Genomic DNA, 20865 nt, shown 5'->3' on the forward strand with positions numbered 1-20865 from the left:
GGGCTGTAGGCTTCTTGATGTGGGTGCTGGGGACCCATGTTGGCTCTTCTGCAAGAGCATTAAGTAATCTTAACAACTGAACTATCTCCCCAGCCCCAAAGAAAGACGCTCAGCAATCAAGTTTTCATTAGCTAAAAATGTTGAAAGAGAAATTACTTCAGGGTGGTGAGTATGTGCCAGGTTTGCATGTGTAGTCCTGGATGCTGGAGAGATGCAGGTTTGCATGTGCAGTCCCGGATGCTGGAGAGATGCAGGTTTGCATGTGTAGTCCTGGATGCTGGAGAGATGCAGGTTTGCATGTGCAGTCCCGGATGCTGGAGAGATGCAGGTTTGCATGTGTAGTCCTGGATGCTGGAGAGATGCAGGTTTGCATGAGCAGTCCCGGATGCTGGAGAGATGCAGGTTTGCATGTGTAGTCCTGGATGCTGGAGAGATGCAGGTTTGCATGTGCAGTCCCGGATGCTGGAGAGATGCAGGTTTGCATGTGTAGTCCTGGATGCTGGAGAGATGCAGGTTTGCATGAGCAGTCCCGGATGCTGGAGAGATGCAGGTTTGCATGAGCAGTCCCGGATGCTGGAGAGATGGTCCTTGCTTCCCAGGCTTCTGCAAGATGTGAGTCAATGCTGGAAAGCAGCCTCTTCCATTCCCCAGTGGCTGGTCCAGACAAGCTCCCTGGCTGTTCTGAGTAGAAGTTTAGTTTTCCGTCTATTCCAAACATATTGTCAATGCCTTATAAGGTAAAACATCGTGTCTTTTGTTAGTGGGTGACAGGGTAAGAGTGCTAGCTTGGTTTTGAACACCTCTTATAATCAAAGGGGGTCACAGGAGCCAGCTGACCCTTTCACGGGGTCGCCTAAGACCATTGGAAAACACAGATATTTACATTAGCATTCATCACAGAAGCAAAAGTATAGTTAGCAAGTAGCAACGAATCATTCTTATAGTTGAGGTCCCCACAACATGAGGAACTGTACTGAAGGGTCGTAGCATCAGGAAGGCTGAGAACCGCTGCTGCAGAGGTCAGGGAATGCAGAGCTTCCTTGCTGCTCTCTCTCTCCCACCTGGCACACAGTAGTCACTCACTGAGTAAATCAGTGGCTTACATTGGTTAAGCTACTTGATTGGGTGCAAGTTTAGGATTTAAAAAGAGAATGGTAAATTTACATTTTTAAAGGATTTTTTTTCCCCAGTAGATGTAAGGTTACTGAAAGCCTTGATTATACATGAATTTAATTTTTTTGTTTGTTTGTTTGTTATTAAGCTTATCGTAGCCAGGCAGTGGTGGCACACGCCTTTAATCCCAGCACTTGGGAGGCAGAGGCAGGTGGATTTCTGAGTTCGAGGGCAGCCTGATCTACAGAGTGAGTTCCAGGACAGCCAGGGATACGCAGAGAAACCCTGTCTTGAAAAAAGAAAAAGAAAAAAAAGCTTATCGTAGCTTAAAATGTTATCACAGCTATGAAACCACTCTGCTTTATTGGCTGTAGCCATATATGCATTCAGTGTCACAACACTGTCCTGGCATAATTTAAAAACACGTCACAGTCTCAGATGTCCACACATGAGCTCTTGTGCTTAGCTCACTCAGGGCATTAGCACAACTCTTTGGAAGCATAAATGTCCTTAGTTGCGAATAATATAAGGTTTCTCTAACACTGTAACACTGTACGGACATAAACACAGGTGTAAGTATCTGGGCCTTCACTGGGTCATGGGAGACGGCTATTCTGTTCAGTATTGATTTGCTCCTTAGGTTTGTGCTTTAATTAAAGTTTTTAAATTTTGTTAAAATTTAAAGGCTATTATCAAAAAAATTAATGTTTATGAAAGAAAAAGAATGTTACTTATGTTTGATATTTGTATCATGAGTTGATATTATTGAGATAGCAATTAAAACTGTACTTTAGGAACTTTCTAAAAATAGTACACACACACACACTATATTATGGTAAGACTTGAGCACCGTTGTATTTTACAATAAAGACAGTGCTAGCTTGCATTTTTTTCCTTAGAGTTTCATGACACTTAGGTATCCACTTGGATTTCTAAATTGAAATTAAATTTCAGTGGGAAAAAAATTAGTTTTTGTGGTTTGACTTTGATCTATGAATATGATTAATGTCACTCTTTTTTGTTTTGTTTTGTTTTTCGAGACAGGGTTTCTCTGTGCAGACCAGGCTGGCCTCGAACTCAGAAATCCACCTGCCTCTGCCTCCCAAGTGCTGGGATTACAGGCGTGCGCCACCACTGCCCGGCAATTAATGTCACTTTTATTTTTAAACATTTAAATACCCGGTCTGCAGTGACATGCCTCTCCTCTGTGTTCTCTCTTTTGTTCTTTGAAGCAGACTTATTTGAGAATGTCTATGGCTCTCCACTGAAGAAACGAGAACCTGAAGATGTAAGGGGTCCCGCCGAGCTTAGAGGTCACCAGCCCCTTAACAACATCACAGTTTCAAAGAAGCGCAATTGGCTGTATCAGAGCACCCTGAGGTCTCAGAGTCTGGACGAGAGCAAGCGAAGCCAGGACAGACGCTATTTCTCCCTCTCTCCTGTGTCTCCACCCAAGCATTGGGTATCCCACAGGCCGCACTGCACACATGCGGTGTGTAATGCTGCCAGGGCTACGTTGTCCAGAAACGGCTCTTCAGCCTTTAGCGAGGACAATGATGCGGACGATGAAGGAGAAATATGGTACAATCCCATCCCTGAGGATGACAGCTTGGGCATAGCACACGTCTTGAGTCTTGAGGAGGCAAACACCGCCGCCCTGAAGCTTCCTGTGAGCATGTTGTCTGCCAGAGATCTGATGAAGGCGGAGCCTCCTAGTGAAGACAGAGGGGACGTGCAGACCTCACAGTCAAATGGAATTAATTCTGCAGATTCCATGCATTCTACAGAAATTATGCAGCACTGCAAACAAAGGTTAGGGCACAGGACACAAGAAAGCCCGACGGCAGAGGATAGCCCTGTGTTGAAATCTGCTTCTACAGGTAAAGGTGGCTGTTCACCTGAGATGTCTTCCTTTTCAGGTTTGACATTTCCTCACCCTGCACACAGATGATGAGTGCTGTATGTGTCTTATACTCTGTCCTTATAAAGTGAAGGTGTCTCAGGCCTGGAGAGAGATGGCTTAGCATGAAGAGAGCTTGTTGCTCCTGCAGGAAACCTGAGTTTGAGTCCTAACACCCACATCAGTTGGCTCACAATCACAGCCACCACCTATAACTCCCAGAGGATCCAACACCTATAGCTGGGCATATAATTTTGTATATTTAAGCATTTTTCATCTTATACTTGCTTCTCATAGCTGTCTTGTGATTTGCTTGGTATAATTGTAGTTTCAATGAAAATCGGATTTTATGTTTTTTAAATTTTACTGAATTTTAAGAATCAAAGCCATCTTGCTCTCTCCGGCCTGTGTGTGCACACGCTAGTTCTTGTGTGTGAGTTGGGACACGAATGCTACAGGACTCACGAGGTCAGGGACAGCCTTGGGTGTCTTGATTGAGGTAGGGTCTCCTTTTGTGGGTCACCCCTGCATGAGCCACCTCCCGTCTCACTGCAGGAACACCGTCTACAGACCACACAAGCACACCCGACTTTACTTACCTTCTGACGGTTTGAACTGAGGTTCTCCTGTTTACGTAGCAGGCATTGCTCAGGAAACCGTCTCCTCAGCCCCACATTTCTGTAGTAATAAGTTCCCTCTTGTCTGCAGAAGAAGCTCTAACACATAAAATACTTCACGTTCACAATGAGTGACAGTAGAAACTGTTCACAGTTTATAAAAAGATACAGAATATTAAATTCCTTAATAATTTAGGAAAACCCAGAGCGGTTTAATATACTAGGTAGCCTATCTAGGTTATAATAATTACACATATAAATTTAAATATATACACACACACACACACACACACACACACACACACACATACATACACACACTACATACACACACGTACATAAGTGTTCTAGGTGAGTAAGCCAGAAGGACTGTTTTGTGATAGGCAGTACAAGAGATGCTTTGTCCCGTACGCCGCAAGCGTTCCATTCCTTACTAGCTGTTTACCAGAAAAGCCCAGGGTGCAGATTTAAAATGGTCGCCGTTCTTTGTACAGACAATATTGTCAGTACAGAGATGGATGGAAGGAGACCTTTTGTCATTGCTTTCAAGAAAGGTCATTTAATCTATGAACAAATAAACGTGTTCACATTTTAACCCTGAAGTAGCTTTGCCAAGATTAGGTTCTGGTCTTAATATTATTAGATCTTTATGTAAAGGAGTGGACAAAGCCTGAAAAATTAAATATTAAATAATTGCAACGATACCACTTTGTTTTGTTTTGTTTTGTTTTGTTTTAATTTAAGGAAATTCTAGCCTGGCAGTGGTGGCACACGCCTTTAATCCCAGCACTCGGGAGGCAGAGGCAGGCAGATTTCTGAGTTTGAGGCCAGCCTGGTCTACAGAGTGAGTTCTAGGATAGCCAGGGCTACACAGAGAAACCCTGTCTTGAAAAACAAAAACAGAAACAAAAAACAAAAAACAAAAAAATTAAATAAATAAAAGGAAATCCTAATTTATGTATTTCAGAACATATTTTTATTTTGTTCAATTAATTTGAAAACTTATTGGGAACATGTACAAACTCAAAAATGAAATTGATGAATCCATCAGTTTTAACTGGTAGAGTTTAGCAGTTAGCATAAACATCACTGCTTCAGCAGACCCAGCTCACCGGGAAGTTTAGTTGGATATACTAAACTGTATATCCTAGTAGATTTTTAGAACAAAGAAGGCCTCTTTGCTACCCAAGTTACGGACTTATTTGGTTTTTAACTTTTTTTTTTTAAATCAACAGCACTTGGCTTTAGAGGGTACAAATACAGAAGCAGGACTGTGCTGTGGGAGTTCAGTTTCTGGTTGAATGGACTGAGATGGAGCCTTTTCTAGTTCCCCCAAAACTTCAGGTTCTGCACTCACTGCAAAGGGAAAACTGTACAAGGAGCCCTGGCCCTGCGTCCCAGGCTTCAGAAGAGCAGGTGGGCGCAGGGCGCATCCTCTTATCCAAATCCGTCTCTGTGCTGAGAGCCGAGTGTGTGGGCCTCTCAGTCCAGGTGAGGACCAGTTTGCCTACGCGGTAGGGATAGAGCAGAAGTCGGTCAGTTCTCTTTATAATACTGTTCTCTCTGCTTTTTAAGGTCCCGGGATCATAGTCTCTACAAATAGGACTGAACTGAGAGCGATGGAGCCGTCTTCTCCAAGCCCCAGTCCTGGGAAGAAAGGCAGTTCCATTACTTGGTCTTTACCAGATAAAATAAAGTCTCCACGCACTGTGAGGAAACTTTCTATGAAAATGAAAAGGTTGCCAGAATTCAGCCGAAAGCTGGGGGCCAGGGGAGCTTTGCACTATGTGAATAATCCGGATAGCACCCCTCCTTTGTCTAAATGGAACTGTCGAGAAATTCCTCAGGGTGTCACTCTGACTTCCGGGAACACCACCAGGAACGTGATAAGCCGGTACCATCTTGATACCACCGTATCCTCTCGGCACAGCTACCGGAAGAAACCCCTTGGGAGCTCGAAGTATTCCTGCAAGGGTGGGTACCTCAGCGACGGAGACTCACCCGAACTGAGAACTAGATCTAGCAAGCATGGATCGGAGCACAAACTTGGGAAAGGGAGAGAAACTGTCCCAAGCAGTTGTAGCAAAAATGAACTAGACATCGGTGCCTTCAGACATTACAGCTTTGCGGATCAACCCAAATGCTCGCAGTACATATCCGGCCTCATGAGCGTACACTTCTATGGAGCTGAGGGTTTAAAACCGCCCCGGATAGATTCGAAAGATGTGTTTTGTGCCATTCAGGTAGACTCAGTGAACAAAGCCAGAACGGCCCTGCTCACCTGTCGGACGACCTTCTTAGACATGGACCACACGTTCAACATAGAGATTGAAAATGCGCAGCATCTGAAGCTGGTGGTGTTCAGCTGGGAGCCCACGCCGAGGAGGAACCGCGTGTGCTGTCATGGCACAGTCGTCCTGCCCGCTTTATTCAGAGTTACAAAAACGCATCAGCTGGCTGTCAAGCTGGAGCCCAGAGGCCTTATTTACGTCAAGGTGACCCTGATGGAACAGTGGGAGAATTCTCTGCACGGCCTGGATAAGAACCGCGAAGCGGTGATGTTCGGAGTCGACATTCAAAAAGTTGTAGAGAAAGAAAACGTAGGCTTGATGGTGCCGCTGCTGATACAGAAATGCATCGTGGAGATTGAAAAGAGGGGTTGTCAGGTATTGTACTGTTTCTCTGCTTTTTCCTTTATTGATTGGTTGTTAGGTCTTGGGAAAAGGAATTCAAGGTAAGGCTAAGTGGGGAGAAAAGATTTAGATATTTCCCCGGCCCTGCGTTACATCGTCACCATCATCATCACCACCACCACCATCACCGCCATCATTATTTTGGAGTGTGTTTCCTGTCTTAACTTTCGTTGCTGTGATTTGAGAGCATGCTACACAGATCTGCAGTTTACGTTGTGAAGTGTGTGGGCTTTAGGGCTGGAAAGGACTAGATTTTCTTTACAGTGACTTGTCAGGAGAAGCTGATGACACAGAAAGGCTCAGCTCTTTAACAGGAATTTCTGCATGCTTTGAAATTCTGGGGCAGTTCAACAGTGGATTCCAGGGTCTGGCTTCACATCCATGTTTAACCCCGTGCTTACTCCCTACCATCAGTCCTACTTGGCGTGTGATCACACTTGCCTCTTTACTCCGGGGCTGCACTCCAGATGCGGAGAGCTCCTACAGATAAGAACGCGTGTCCACGTCCACATTTTGTTTTGTTTTTTTACTATTTATGTATATGAGTATTTTGCCTGCATGATGTGTGCCTGGGGCACAGAGGCCTGAAGAGTGTGTTGGATGCCCCAGAACTAGACTTGTAGACAATGGTGAGTAGCTATCTGGGTGCTAGGAGTTGAACCAAGTCCCTGTGGAAGAGCAGCCAGTGCTCTCAACTGCACAGACATCCTTCCATTCATCAAAGACAGGATGGCAAAGGCAGCCTGGAGAAGAGATAACTTCTTGTAATTTGTAACACAGTTTGAAAATGGTACCCAGAAGCAGGATGTGTAAGCTGAAAGAACTTCAGTTCAGACAGGAATCTGTCTCTATGTTGTCTCTTTGGAGCAAAGTGTTTACGTGACAGTCCAACTTTCAGACAACTACATTTTATTCCTAAGGGTCTCCATTTCCTTTTCTACCCCACCCTAGCCATGTGTAGACAGCTGGGAGATTCCATAGAATTTAAAGTTAATCATTACGCAGATACTTTTCAATGTCATATTAAACTAAAGAGCTCAAGCGGTGTTATATTTTAGTTTATTTTCTGAAAGATACATAAAACAGATAGATAAAGACTTTTGTTTTTAGCAATGATACTATTTATATAAAAGTTTAGAAAGGTTTCTTTTAAGAGAGATTTCCTGGGGGCTGGAGCATGGCTCAAAGGTTAAGAGCACTGGCTGCTCTTCCAGAGGATCCACCTTCAGTTCCCAGCACCCACACGGCAGCTCACGGTTGTCTGTGACTCCAGTTCCAGGGGACCTGACACCGCCACACAGACAGACATGCAGTAAAACATCAGTGCACAGGAAATTAAAAAAAAAAAAAAAATTAAGCCTGGCGTGGTGGCGCACACCTTTAATCCCAGCACTCGGGAGGCCGAGGCAGGTGGATTTCTGAGTTCGAGGCCAGCCTGGTCTACAAAGTGAGTTCCAGGACAGCCAGGGCTATACAGAGAAACCCTGTCTCGAAAAACCAAAAAAAAAAAAAAAAAATTTTTTTTTTTTTTTTTCTTAAAAAAGGAAGAAAGGTTTTTTGGGACAGCAAGATGGCTCAGCAGGTAAAGGCTGTTGATCTGAGTTTGATCCCTGGGACCTACCTGGTGGAGGGAGAAAAGGAGTTTGTGACCTCCACACATGGATAGCTACACACTTGTGCACACACAACACAATAACCAAGTGATAGTAATACAAAATAAAGGTGTCCTGTGACCTAAAAGCTTTCTGCAGGGTATTTGGAATTGTGTGGGGTTTTTTGGTTTGTTTGTTTGTTTGTTTGTTTGTTTTTAAAAAAAAAAACTAGGTAGTTAGCTAAGGCTGGTCTTGAACTCCTGATCCTTCTGCCTCCACTTCCAAAGTACTGCACCACCATACACTGTGAGAATTGTATTTTGGGGAGCTAGAGAGAGGGCTAAGAGTTCTTGCTACTCTACCAGAAGACCCAAGTTCTATTCCCAGCACCCATCTCTGCCTGTCACTCCAGCTCCAGGGGAGCCAGCCCTTCTGAACCTGCACTCATGTACACACACACACACACACACACACACACACACAGAGTTAAAATAAGTCTCTGAGGGCTAGAGAGGCGGTTTAGCAGCTAAGAGGACGAGCTGCTCTTGCCGAGAACTTGGACTTGATTCACAGTAACCGCACGGTGGCTCACCAGTGTCTGTAATTCCAGGGTACCTAACCCTCTTCTGGCTTCATGGGCACCAGGCAGGCACACAGTGCATAGACTTATGTGCAGGCTAATGTCTTTCTGTGTAATAAAGTAACAAAAAAATCATTTTAGAAAGTTGTGTATGGTTAAGGAAGTATTTGTTTCGAGTCTTTCCACTCTCCCCACCGATACACACGTGGAGAGAACCACATGAAAGGGGCTTCTTTCTCATACCTGCGCCATGCAGGCCACCGCACGTGACCACCGCACGTGACCACCACTAACGTTTTGTTGACCTTTTGTCTTGTTTTTTGTTTTTTTTTTCTACTGTGAAACTGTTTGAGATTCATACAAAGAGAGGGTGTGGCAGTGACATAGACTTTCTGTGATGCTGTCAATGCTGTTGTTGCCTTTGTTCTTCTGATGGGAAAGGAAGGTCATTGCAGAGATCACACTCTTGGCCTGACCACTATAGCTCAAGTGTGTTCGCAACTTAGGACATCAGCCTCTGAATTGAGGGCTACATCCTAAGCTTCCTTTCTTTGATATGCACAGTAGATTTTTGCCTCTGTATCTTTTTTTTGTTTGTTTGTTTTGTTTTGTTTTTTGAGACCGGTTTCTCTGTATAGCCCTGGCTGTCTTGGAACTCACTTTGTAGACCAGGCTGGCCTCGAACTCAGAAATCCGCCTGCCTCTGCCTCCCGAGTGCTGGGATTAAAGGCGCGTGCCACCACACATCTTTTTAAAATTTGTGTTTGTGATTTGAGTCTTTGGGGATCAAATTGTTTGATCAACTTAGTGTTTACTGTCTTAAATAGTGCTGTAATCTGTCACAGGTCTTCAAGTTCAAAGGTATATGTACTTTCTTAGCATAAGACTTAAATGGCCCTAAACAAAAAGGGCTATCATAAAATTGGTTTCTTTCACTGTGGAAGCATTTTCCTTGACCCCATTTAATATCTGGGCTTTATTTTCTTTGTCGTGTGTGTGTGTGTGTGTGTGTGTGTGTGTGTGTGTGTGTAGCACAGCCTAAAATATCAAACTTTCGTACTCTGTGGGTTTCTCTTGGTAAAGGGATTCTATTTGCTAGGTTGGACCCTGACAGAGAACCGGCTCCTCTAGGTTTTATATCTGACAGCCGTCTGGATTTTCTTTTGAAATTATTTTATTTTATGTGCGTGGGTGTTTGCCTCCATGCAGGTCTATGTACTGTGTGTGTCCAGCTGCCTGGGTTCACAGCGTGCATTTATTGAGATGGTGTGTTAGCCCTCACTTGCTGTTCTCAGTATGAATGGCTCAGGACTACAGTCACGACTTTGGAAATGAGAATTGTCTTTCTAGCACGTTCCTGGGTTTTCCTTATGTGTCGCTGACCTTCTTGCCGATAGGAGCATTGTGCGTGGATATTCTTTGAAGCAGATTCAGGTTTCTGACCGTGTTTTGGGTGTACAGAAAGTCATCTCTGGGAACTTTGGAGACCATTTGCCCGTGTGACTGTTGCCGCGGTCCTGTATCAGACCGGCCTCTCTGCTCTTGTAGTTCAGTGATTGGGGGAGAGGCAGTCGTGAGTAAACCCGGACATTTCAGTGGTCTTCCTCATTTTCTATATCTCTTAAAATTATATAGAGATTCCTAATTCAAGTTTTGGAGGGTTGTTCGTGCCTTGTTATTATTATTGTACATGTTTTATTGTGAAACAATTTTTTGTAATTATTTCTTCAACTCAAGGTGACCGCTTCCTTAAACATCCTTTTGATTTGAAAGTGTAGATGACAACCCTATTCTCTGTAAATTTATTTCTTTCCCTCCCTCCCTCCCTCCTATCTGAAATCACTCTCATGTAGTCCAGGCTGGCTTTGAATTTGCTATGCAGCTCAGGATGATCTTAAATTCCTGACCCTCCCACTTCCACCTCCCAAGAGCTGGGCCTACAGACGTGCGTGCGGCCACACTGGGTGTTATGCTCTGCTATATCCAGGACATCATTCTGTTTTCTGGGTACATCCCCAGGTTGACCTCATCTCCCTGGCTGTGTGTTGAAATTAGGAAAACTCAATAATTAGAAGTGCTCTCAAGTATGCTCATTACCTTACAAGTCTGCTCATTGTAGGTTCGGAGTGAGCACTATATATGTAACTCTGTATAAATTTTACAGTAGACTTTATTTTACCTTTTTAATTTTACTTATTTTATTTCCTGTTTGTTTATTTGTTTTAAAATTTAAAATAGGCTTTATTTTCTTCTGTCACAATCTCATCAATTAATTAGAGATTTCAGAAGCTGCATTTGAGGTGTTAGGATGACAGCAGGGTATTTTTGATTGTCAGGTTCATGGGATTTATATCATGCCATCATATTCATTATCGTCTCTGTAACGCGGCATTTTGTTTCTAGGTTGTAGGCCTGTATCGATTGTGTGGTTCAGCGGCGGTGAAGAAAGAGCTTCGAGAGGCTTTTGAGAAGGACAGCAAGACTGTTGGTCTGTGTGAAAACCAGTACCCAGATATAAATGTAATAACAGGTAAAAACATGGGCATTATTTTGTGTTCTGTAGGATATTATTCTATAGGAAAGAATGTGGAAATAAGTGTTTATAACCTACGTTTGATTTGCTTTTGTTCTGAAGTCTTGCTTTCCTTCATAAACTGACTGTTTATTCTCTGAGGGGAGGAACTAAGATGCAGATCTGTTACTAAGCAGCCAACAGCAGACCTGTGTCTTCAGGAGAGAAGCAGCCGCAGGAGGCAGCCTGACTGGCAGACGAGTGACTGATTAAAAAACTTAGACTTACTCGGCAGAGGATCCATTAAAGTGTTTTGAGTAGCAGACTGCAGTCATTCAAGGCTATTTTGAGGGATGTTAATCAGGCAACTGTACTTGATGGACTTCAGAGACGAGAGGGAGAAAGTACACCCTGGAGATCTCGGGTGAGGGGGACCTGAGGGTACACACATCCAAGGGAACTTGGTTCTCTGCTGCTGAGGAAAAGCTATCGTGGGAATTGGGGCGTTCCTCTTTCCTCCCCGAGTCAAGATCTCATCAGGTAGCTCAAGCTGGCATCAGATTTGCAATCCTCCTGCCTCAGCCTCCCAAGTGTTGGGGTTATATGGGTCAGCACCACCATTCATTCCCAGCATGAAGAGACTTATTTGTCCCTGCGGCAACTGTAGCCGCACGTATAGCATTGAGAACAGTACTAGTAGCCGTGAGGCACTGGGAAAAAAAAAAGGAAGCTTGAGAGTAACTGTCATAGAGAATTCAATCTATGGATTGTCCATAAAACCGATAAAAGACAAGTACTTTGGCAATCTGTCAGCTTCGGAGGTAGCAGAGAAGGCACAACCTTGGAGAGTTATCTGAAAGAGACAAAGTCTGGGAAACTGGAGCCTGCAGAGGTTACAGACAGTGCGGTTGCACTGCAGGGTGTGTGTGTGTGTGTGTGTGTGTGTGTGTGTGTGTGTGTATGTTGGGGGAGGCGGGGCTTCTGAGAGGAGAACAGGGAAAGGCACTTGAATTAGCCTGTGGGGAGGTAATCTGCCCCGTCCAGTTCCTTACTGTCTTAGTTAGGGCTTCCCTTCTGTAAACAGACACCATGATCTTTATAAGGAGAACATTTCACTGGGGCTGGCTTACAGGTCCCGAGGTTCAGCCCACCATCGTCATGGTGGGAAGCATGACAGCGTCCTGGCAGGCATGGTGCAGACAGAGCTGAGAGTTCTACATCTTCATCTGAAAGCTGCTAGTGGAAGGCTGACTTCCAGGCAGCTAGGGTGAGAGTCTTAAGCCCACACCCACAGTGACACACCTAGTCCAACAGGGCCACACCTCCTAATAGTGCCACTCCTGGGCCAAGCATATACAAACCATCATGTTCACTTACCATTTATTGTGTCTTTTTAATTGCTACCGTTTAGAGGCCAGTGCAGAAGCAGAATACCGTGAGAGAGAGCCCACTCCATGCACCTGACTTTCACAGTCATCAGCACCTGACCGGACTTACGGTCTGCCTCTCTCTCCAGCCCATGATTTGTTATTGAGAAGCGAACCCCAGGCCGCAAACCTTTTCATCCGTAGGTACTCAGTGGCATTCCTCTGCCTCAGTGTACTCTGGCAGGTTTGCTTTCTTCGCTGAAAATGTCGTCTACCATTTCCTCTGTCTGAAAGCATTGGTGCTTATCTCTCCTAACTTGTAGTCTTATCTTACACACTATCAATTTCAGGTAAGGATTTAAGGAAAGTACACTTACCTGAAGAGAGAGTGTACAGTGACGTTTGCTTTCAGGGTTGTGGCTTTGTGAAGAGTTGAGGTTCTGGCTCAGGGTGCTGAGTGACTTAGGTAGAAGGCTTACTGTCTGTCATCTTGAATGATGTGACTTGATCTCAAGCTAAGAGAAATCAAACCAAGGTATTTTTCCATTTTTATGGTTTCTTTTCTTTTCCTATTTTTCTTTTTTTTTGTTTTTTGGTTTTTTGAGACAGGGTTTCTCTGTGTAGCCCTGGCTGTCCTGGAACTCACTCTGTAGGCCAGGCTGGCCTCGAACTCAGAAATCCGCCTGCCTCTGCCTCCCGAGTGCTGGGATTAAAGGCGTGCACCACCATGCCCGGCCCCTATTTTTCCTTTTGAGACAGGGTCTCACTACATAGTTCTGGCTGTCCTGGAGCGCACTCTATGTAGACCAACCTGGCCTCGAACTCAGAGAGACCCTCCTACCTCTGCCTCCATGTCCCACTGTACTGCCTCATAAAAATTTAACAACTTGGAAACTTAAGTTTTTGGTAAGGAGCAGCTTATTGCTTTAAAAAAGGAGAGAGAAAATACACGCTTTGCAAAATTAGCAGAGGATTCACCCTAAGACTTCATTAAAGGAAAGTTTCGTAGATACCTATTTCTAGGAAAGTATAAACAAAATGAATTTTTGTCTCAGCAAAGCCTTAGCCTGGAAGTAAAGTGATGCTGTGTGCTTGTGTCCCGGGTGGAAGCTGTGATTTGGGTCGGCTGTTGTGTTTAGGAAGAGATCCTTGGGGCTTGGACATGAACACAGGTTATGGAAGGTCTGGTTTGTGGCACTCTTTTCTGAATAGGAGTCTGAACCACAGACTCCATGGCTCTTGCCCCCGTTATTTGCACTATTCCGTTTCAGTGAAGCTAATTTTCAAAAGAATTTGGAGCCGCTTTCTTTCTTGATTAAAAAAAATATAAAAGACAATGAAATGTTTTATCTGAGAAGCAGCATTGGAATTGGGATAAATTACACACAGGGCCACCGAGCCTCAGGGGTGGGGGAGGGAGGGAGGGAGGGAGGGAGGGAGGGAGGGAGGGAGGGAGGGAGGGAGGACGCCGGACCGTGGGTTTGGGAATTGGCCAGTGACAGCTGTCTCATATTCACTCTACATGAACTCACAGTTGTGCATAAACTGTGGAAAATAAGAACTAAGTGAGTCTGAAATACGAGGAACGAACGGAGCATGCCGATGTATCCACGTGATGCCGCATGCTCAGAAGTTAATGTGCTTTTAGTTGTTTTGTCTGGAACAGAAGGCAACAGTCCAGACAAAGTGCTTTGCTTTAGAGCAGGTACAGAGTTTAATGTATGGAGTCTATCTAGTGAGATCTTTGATACCTTGTTTCCGGTTTCATTTTCCATCATTTTAAATGACTTTAGCATCCAAACCACCGGCTCAGAACACTAGACTCTTAGTTCTTTGTCATCCCAAGTGGTTTGTTTATTGAGACGGAAACTCATGAAATAGCTCGGCCTGGCCTCAGATGTACAATCCCATGTTAGCCTCCCAAGTGCTCGGATTACAAGTGAGCACGCGCATCTCTGCGCCCAGTGACCTTCACGTCACCTCTGCTGTAGTGACTCACTCCTGAGAGCTAACCTGGTTTTGTCATCCAGAATCCGTTTGCTGCTTTCCAGATCCACCTCTTCCTGTCCTTCAGGCCTTTTTTTCTCTCTTACTTTCCAGTTGCTCTTCCCCACTGAGTCTCCTTTAGCTTGTGTTTGCTTGCTGCTTTCTCCTAAGTCCTCACTGTGACCGTGTTCTTCTCCATAGTTCATTATTTCAGCCTCTTCCACTATATGTCCCACGCCGCTTTGGGAAGACCAGTGCCTGTGGTTAGCCTTACATAGCAGCTTGATTGAGGCATAATTGCCATACAGTAAAATGTATGTATGTGCATGTGCGCATCTGCACCGTGCACATGTGTGCTTGTTTGGTTCCTGCTGAGGTCAGAGGAGGGAGATGGAGTCCTGGCACTAGAGTTACAGATGCTGTGAGGTAAACTGAACCCTGGCCTCCAAGAGTGACAAGGCTTGTAACCACTGAGCCATGTCTCCAGCCCCACTGACTGACTGTGGGCTCCCATTACTGGTCCGTCAGGCTGCCTGTCTTGATGCCTGTGGCATCACACGCATGACTGAAGCTTAGCAGGAAAATTTGAAATTGGCAGGTGTAGCTTCTCCCATTTCTCTTTCCAGGACTTTTGGACTTATTTGGATTTCTTACATATAATTTTTAGGATCAGTTTGTAAGTTTTTGTGACAAAGCTAGCTGGATTTTATTCTATTTTCTATTTGGTGATAATGGTGATCAAATTAATGGCTTATGCACGCTAAGTAAACTGTCTACTTCTGAGTTATACCTCCAGCTCCTAGCTGGGATTTTGTTAGGATCTACATTGATTCTGTAATCAATTTAGGGTCTATTGTTATCTTCACAATGTTATCTTCTGATGTAGAAACATGGGATATAGTTGCTTTTTTTTTAAGACTTAGTTTTCTGAGTAAAGTTTTGCCCCTGTTTAGTTTCCCTCAAGTATTTAATTCTTTGTGGGGCTAACGTGTGTTGGGGTTGCTTTTTTCTCTTCTCTTCTCTTCTCTTCTCTTCTCTTCTCTTCTCTTCTCTTCTCTCTCTCTGTCTCTCTCTCTCTCTCTCTCCCCCCCCCCTCCCCTTTCCTCCCTCTCCCTCCCCCCACTGGTCTTCTCTCTTCTCTCCTTTCTCCCTCTCTCCTTTGTCCTCCACCCCTTATCTGCCTGTGTCTCATTAGTCTTGGTCTCCTCATGCCTCGCCCATGGGCTCCTGCCTCCTCACTTCCGGGATGGGAGCAGCGCCCTCTGCTTCTGCTTTGGCCAGGCTGTTAGTGTTTGTATCCATTTCCATTCTTCCCACTTCCCGCCTCCCTTGGTGTTGGATACAAAGGATCTTCCCGACATCTTGAAGTGGTTCCACTCCTTCCTGTTTTCTCAGGAGTCTCTGCTTTCTTCCCAGCGGACTTCCCCAAGTCCAGGTGATTACGGTCCCTCTCTTCTGGGCCTTGGAGACCTTTCTGTTGTGTTCTCTCATGCCCATTCATCTCCTGACCAGCTCTCTGACTGGCCTTTGTTCCCTGTGACTGCTTGCCAAGACAGCTGATCTTCTTTTCAGATGAGTCTTTTTTTTTTTTTTTTTTTTTTTTGTCCTTATCTCTCATTGCCTCTAAGTCATTGTCTCCTATACCTAGCTACAAAATCCCTCTGCAAGAAGAATTTGTTTATACATACAGGGGCCCTGTCAGGAGATCTCAATGCAGGGCCTGGAACAGACCGATCCCCACAGTATTTATGGCCATTCTTATCTAACCTAGTTAATATTGTGCATCATTTGGTACCTCAGGGCCTGTCTCGAAGCAGCTTTTCCTTGTCTTCCCTGGACGCATCCACGTCTTTCTCCTCATCCTAACACCACCGTTTCTCACCACATGGGGTCTTTTTTTTTTTTTTTAAGATTTATTTATTTATTATGTACAAGTCCACTGTAGCTGTCTTCAGACACACCAGAAGAGGGCATCAGATCTCATTGCAGGTGGTTGTGAGCCACCATGTGGTTGCTGAGAGCCATCTCTCCAGCCCCACATGGTGTCTTTTAGTCCCTCTTTCTTCATCACGTTTGAGAGAGCTCTTTCCTTTGGAGTTATTTCCTAGTCATCTCTGGACGCTGCTTATTGCTTCCTGAGTGTGTGTGCGTGTGTGTGTGTGTGTGCGTGCGTATGTGTGCATGTGTGCGTGTCTGTGTGTGTGTGTGTGAGAGAGAGAGAGAGAAGAGACAGTCTCTCTCCTCTCTCTCTCTCTCTCTCACACACACACACACACACACACACACACACACACACACGCATACACACACGCGTGCACACACACTTTGGAGTAGGAGCCCAGGCCCCTGTTACCAGCCCATCATGGAGTTTGCTGTGTAACAGAAGGTGACCTTCAGTTCATATCTCCAGGCTTACACCTCCTGGGCAACAGTCATCTCTCAGTTGCTCATTCTCAGGTCCAGCTTGTTGCTCATGTCTTCCTGAGCTTTCGAGATTTGTGTGGAGCAAACTGTCTCGCAAACAACCTTCTTCCTACCTGCTCAGCTGTAACCCCTCCTGGGTCCCTGATTTCAATCTATAACTGAAGACTCACTTGGATGGGGTTAGGGTTAGGGTTAGGGTTAGGGTTAGGGTAAAGCCCGAACAAAACCTGGCAAACAGTCATGTCCTACCTTCTGGATGGTAAAGCCCGAACAAAACCTGGCAAACAGTCATGTCCTACCTTCTCCAATCTTGCTCAATCACAAATGTTTTTGAAAATAAACTTATTACAGATAGTATTCTTCAGGCTTCTCTTAAGAAACTTACTATAAGCCGGGCAGTGGTGGCACACGCCTTTAATCCTAGCACTCGGGAGGCAGAGGCAGGCGGATCTCTGAGTTCGAGGCCAGCCTGGTCTACAGAGTGAGTTCTGGGACAGCCAGGGATACACAGAGAAAAACCAAAAGAAGAAAAAAAAAAAGAAACTTACTATAGATAATATTCTTCATTCTTCTCTTATATAGCGACAAGTCTGATGCTTCCTGCTCTTGACCTTTGCTTTAATTCACCCCACCCCCACCCCCCACCCCACCCCAGCACAGGGTTTCTAAGTGTGACAGCTCTGGCTCTCCTGGAACTCACTCTGTAGAGCAGGCTGACCTCAAACTCCAGAGATCCGTCTGCCTCTGACTCCTACGTATTAGGATTAATGGAGTTCTATAGCACGCCCAGAGACTGTTGTTTTGATTTGCTTGGTGTGAGGAGTGATCTTTCTCCTTTTGTATGACAGCGTGGCACCATAGACTGCTGGTCTAGTATATCTGTTTAAGATACACGTGCAGCATCAGAGGGGAGAGTCATTGATGTCCCTCTACGATTTACAACAGCTTTGGACGGATGGTTCCTTTTCTGTGTCCCTTAAAGATTTTGAAGTTCAAAATTTGGATAATTTAACGGTTTACAGGCAGTATTCGTATTCCCTCCTTTCTTAACTAATACGTGCAGGACTTTACACAGGGGGCAGGGTCCATAGGACTTAGGTATCAAGAACAGCTTTCATCACGCCGTAACAGAACTATGGAAATCATGTCTGTATTTTAGCATGCTCCAAACAAAGCTAGTTACTAAAGCAACTTACGGGAATATAAGTCGCCAGTGTTTTGCAAGAATCCCTTGTGTTCATATTATTTTTTCAGAGTGTTAAAGCTGACTGCCATAATGTTTGCATTTCTAAAGAGTTCACTGTACTTACCGGACTGTGAAGACCCATCTCTACTGTCTCTGGTCTAATTTCACAGGGGTTCTTAAGGACTACTTGAGAGAACTCCCTTCTCCCCTAATAACCAAGCAGCTGTATGAGGCTGTGTTGGATGCCATGGCGAAGAGTCCTTTGAAAATGTCGTCCAGTGGTTGTGAGAACGAGCCCAGTGACTCCAGGCTCACTGTGGACCTCCTGGATTGCCTGCCGGACGTTGAGAAGGCAAGTGTGCTTGATAGCCGTTTCTCCCGAGACCCAGCCCGTGTGTTAGCTCACATCATCACTGTCGGTTAGGACTCAGACATTTGTGGCAGGTGGCCTTTGGCTCTGCCTTTACGGCTTCTGAAACGTCTCTTAGAGATCAGTTTTATGTTTTCTGTGTGTATCGTTAGCCCAGGCATGAGTGTGCCTTCTAAGTCCTGCTTTACAGATTTATTTCATTTTATGTGGATGTTTGAGTGCCTGAGTGTTTGTATGTGCACCACATGCATGCCTGGTGCCCACAGCAGTCAGAGGAGGGCGCCAGATTTCCTGGAGCTGGAATTCCAGGCCATCTTGAGCTGCACTGCTTGATATCAGTGCTAGGAACGGACCACCTGTTCTCACCGGCCTTCTCTAGAGCAGCAAGCACTCTTATCCGCTAGGCCATTTCTCCAGCCCGTGATGAGCAGTTTTAAATTTGCATCCATTTAATATAATTTATAAAGAAATTATTTAATTTATAAATATGAATTATAATTATAAGCAAATTGTAAATGTAATTTATAAAGCTTATTTCTTAAGTTGATGATGAAATATACTTCAAAAAGAAAATCACTCTTTTTCCATAGGTGCTTAAAACAAATAATTTTTTTTCAGCTAGCTTCCTTCATCTCTTTCTGTTTTAGCTTTTAATCTTCTTTCATGCATTACATCCCTCCCAGTTCCCCTCATTCCAGTCCTCCCCGTCCCGTCCTCACGTCCCTTCTCTCCCAGGTTAGCTCCTCCTTTGTTGACCTTCTGTGCCCAGCTCGGGAATTTTTCTTTTTTAATTCTATTGTTTTTTTTTTCTCTCTTCATAATTTTGACTACTTAAAATATTTATTAGTTAACACAGGAGAAACATGTTGGCCTTCGAAATCCATCTTTTCCCAGAGGATCGCCACAGTTGTGCCTGTGCCCTACCTCAGGCTACCTAGTGTAGCAGTCCTCACTAGAAACCCGAGGATCATGGGTATTTGACATGACCTCTCCTTCACATTGCCACAGCTGCTGTTGGCACTGTAGAGAGGGAGGAGAAAGCTGGTGGGAGGCCCGTTGGAATTTAGAGTATATTACTAAGTATTTTATATAGACATCTAAGCACTTACTGGGTTAAATTGTGTTTGGACATACTTAGGCAACCCTGAAGATGTTGTTGGATCATCTGAAACTGGTGGCCTCCTACCACGAAGTGAATAAGATGACCTGCCAGAATTTGGCTGTGTGCTTTGGACCAGTGTTGCTTAACCAGAGGCAAGAGGCTTCAACCCACAACAACAGAGTCTTCACCGATTCTGAAGAGCTTGCCAGTGCTTTGGATTTTAAAAAACACATCGAGGTTCTTCATTACTTGCTCCAGCTCTGGCCAGGTAGAGGATTCTCTGGAGTACATTTCTTTAACAGCAATGGGATGTCTGGATTAGCTAATGATTAAAATGTCCAGATATGGTTGGGAAAACAAATCTAGATTTTTTTTTTTTGCTTTTTCTGTACTAAGGAATTGAGACCTGCTCTGTATTGTTTGCTATTTATATTTTGTGTTTGCTCATAACATTGTAGACATTTGAGCCATCGTATATATTTTGGGCTTAGTAAAAGCTGGCTCAGATTGCTGGTTGTGCCACTTAGGGCACTCTGACTTTGGGAAACTCTTTATAACCGTAGACGTAACTGTGTTCCATCTTAATCTCATGAGTTTATAGACTTTGTGTGAAAATTAAGTACCAAGATGTCCCTAGGGTGCTCAGCACAGCTTTTAGCACATAATATTCTGTTGCTCACCTTAATTTAATTTGTTTTGAACCAAAATTCTTTTTCTTTTTAAGCCTATTATTCTTTTTTGTATTTTTAATATTTATTTTATTTTTACTTATGTGATGTGTGTGTGCGTAGAGGAGCCTGAGAAGGCCAGAAGATCCCATTGGGTTCCCTGCAGCATGAGTTAAAGAGGCAGTTGTGAGCTACCAGAGCAGAGGTGTGGCTCCTCCGGAAGAGCAGCGAGTGCTCGTAACCAAGTCATCTCCAGCCCACGTCCATTCTTCCTTACAGAATTACTATGCTAACGGTTACTCTTAAATTACTTCAGCTCATGCTGGCAATTACCTTTTGGTCTTAAGAATTTGTGTGGTGCTGAAAAGGTGACTCGGCAGTTAGAGCACTAGCTGCCCTCCCAGAGGTTCAATTCCCAGAATTCACATGTGGCTCACAACATCGAGAACTCCGGTACCAGGGACTCTGAAATCCTCTTCTCAGCTCTTGGGGCACCGGGTGTGCACAAGGTGCACAGACATACATGCAAGCAAAACGCACCCCGTAAAAGGTTTTACGATTTGGTTTTTACATTTCATTTAATATTTTGTGCGTGGGGGGTGTGGATATGGATGTGCATTTGAGGTCAGAGGACAGCTTCTCTCCTTCCTCCTCGTGCGTCCAGTGGACGGCGCTCCGGCCCTCATCCTTGACCCATAAGCTCGTTACTCAGCGAGACATCTTCCAGCCCTACCCCGACCTCTGTGTGCTACACG

At 44.6% G+C, this 20865-nt stretch overlaps 1 protein-coding gene and 1 long non-coding RNA gene across 5 annotated transcripts in view; one reads left to right on the forward strand and one right to left on the reverse strand.

Moving 5' to 3' along the window:
• Positions 1-20865, forward strand: part of Syde2 (synapse defective 1, Rho GTPase, homolog 2 (C. elegans)) — a 34316-nt gene that overhangs the window by 8713 nt on the left and 4738 nt on the right. The window contains exons 2-7 of one of the 4 annotated variants that reach the window (XM_006501293.2): positions 94-165; positions 2346-2993; positions 5206-6296; positions 10899-11025; positions 18141-18322; positions 19479-19710. In XM_006501293.2, coding sequence (XP_006501356.1) covers positions 138-165; positions 2346-2993; positions 5206-6296; positions 10899-11025; positions 18141-18322; positions 19479-19710 — 2308 coding nt within the window. In that variant the 5' untranslated portion in view covers positions 94-137. The remainder of the gene's footprint in view (positions 1-93; positions 166-2345; positions 2994-5205; positions 6297-10898; positions 11026-18140; positions 18323-19478; positions 19711-20865) is intronic. The other 3 variants (XM_006501294.2, XM_006501292.4, NM_001166064.1) reach the window with 3 other exon arrangements.
• Gm40166 overlaps positions 6279-20865 on the reverse strand; it is a 28293-nt gene continuing 13706 nt past the window's right edge. The window contains exons 2-3 of the long non-coding RNA XR_867698.2: positions 12752-12889; positions 6279-8603 (exon numbers count right to left, since the gene is read on the reverse strand). This is a non-coding gene — a long non-coding RNA (predicted gene, 40166). The remainder of the gene's footprint in view (positions 8604-12751; positions 12890-20865) is intronic.

The sequence above is a fragment of the Mus musculus genome, chromosome 3 (assembly GCF_000001635.26).
Source record: "Mus musculus strain C57BL/6J chromosome 3, GRCm38.p6 C57BL/6J".
NCBI classification, from domain to species: Eukaryota; Metazoa; Chordata; class Mammalia; order Rodentia; family Muridae; genus Mus; species Mus musculus.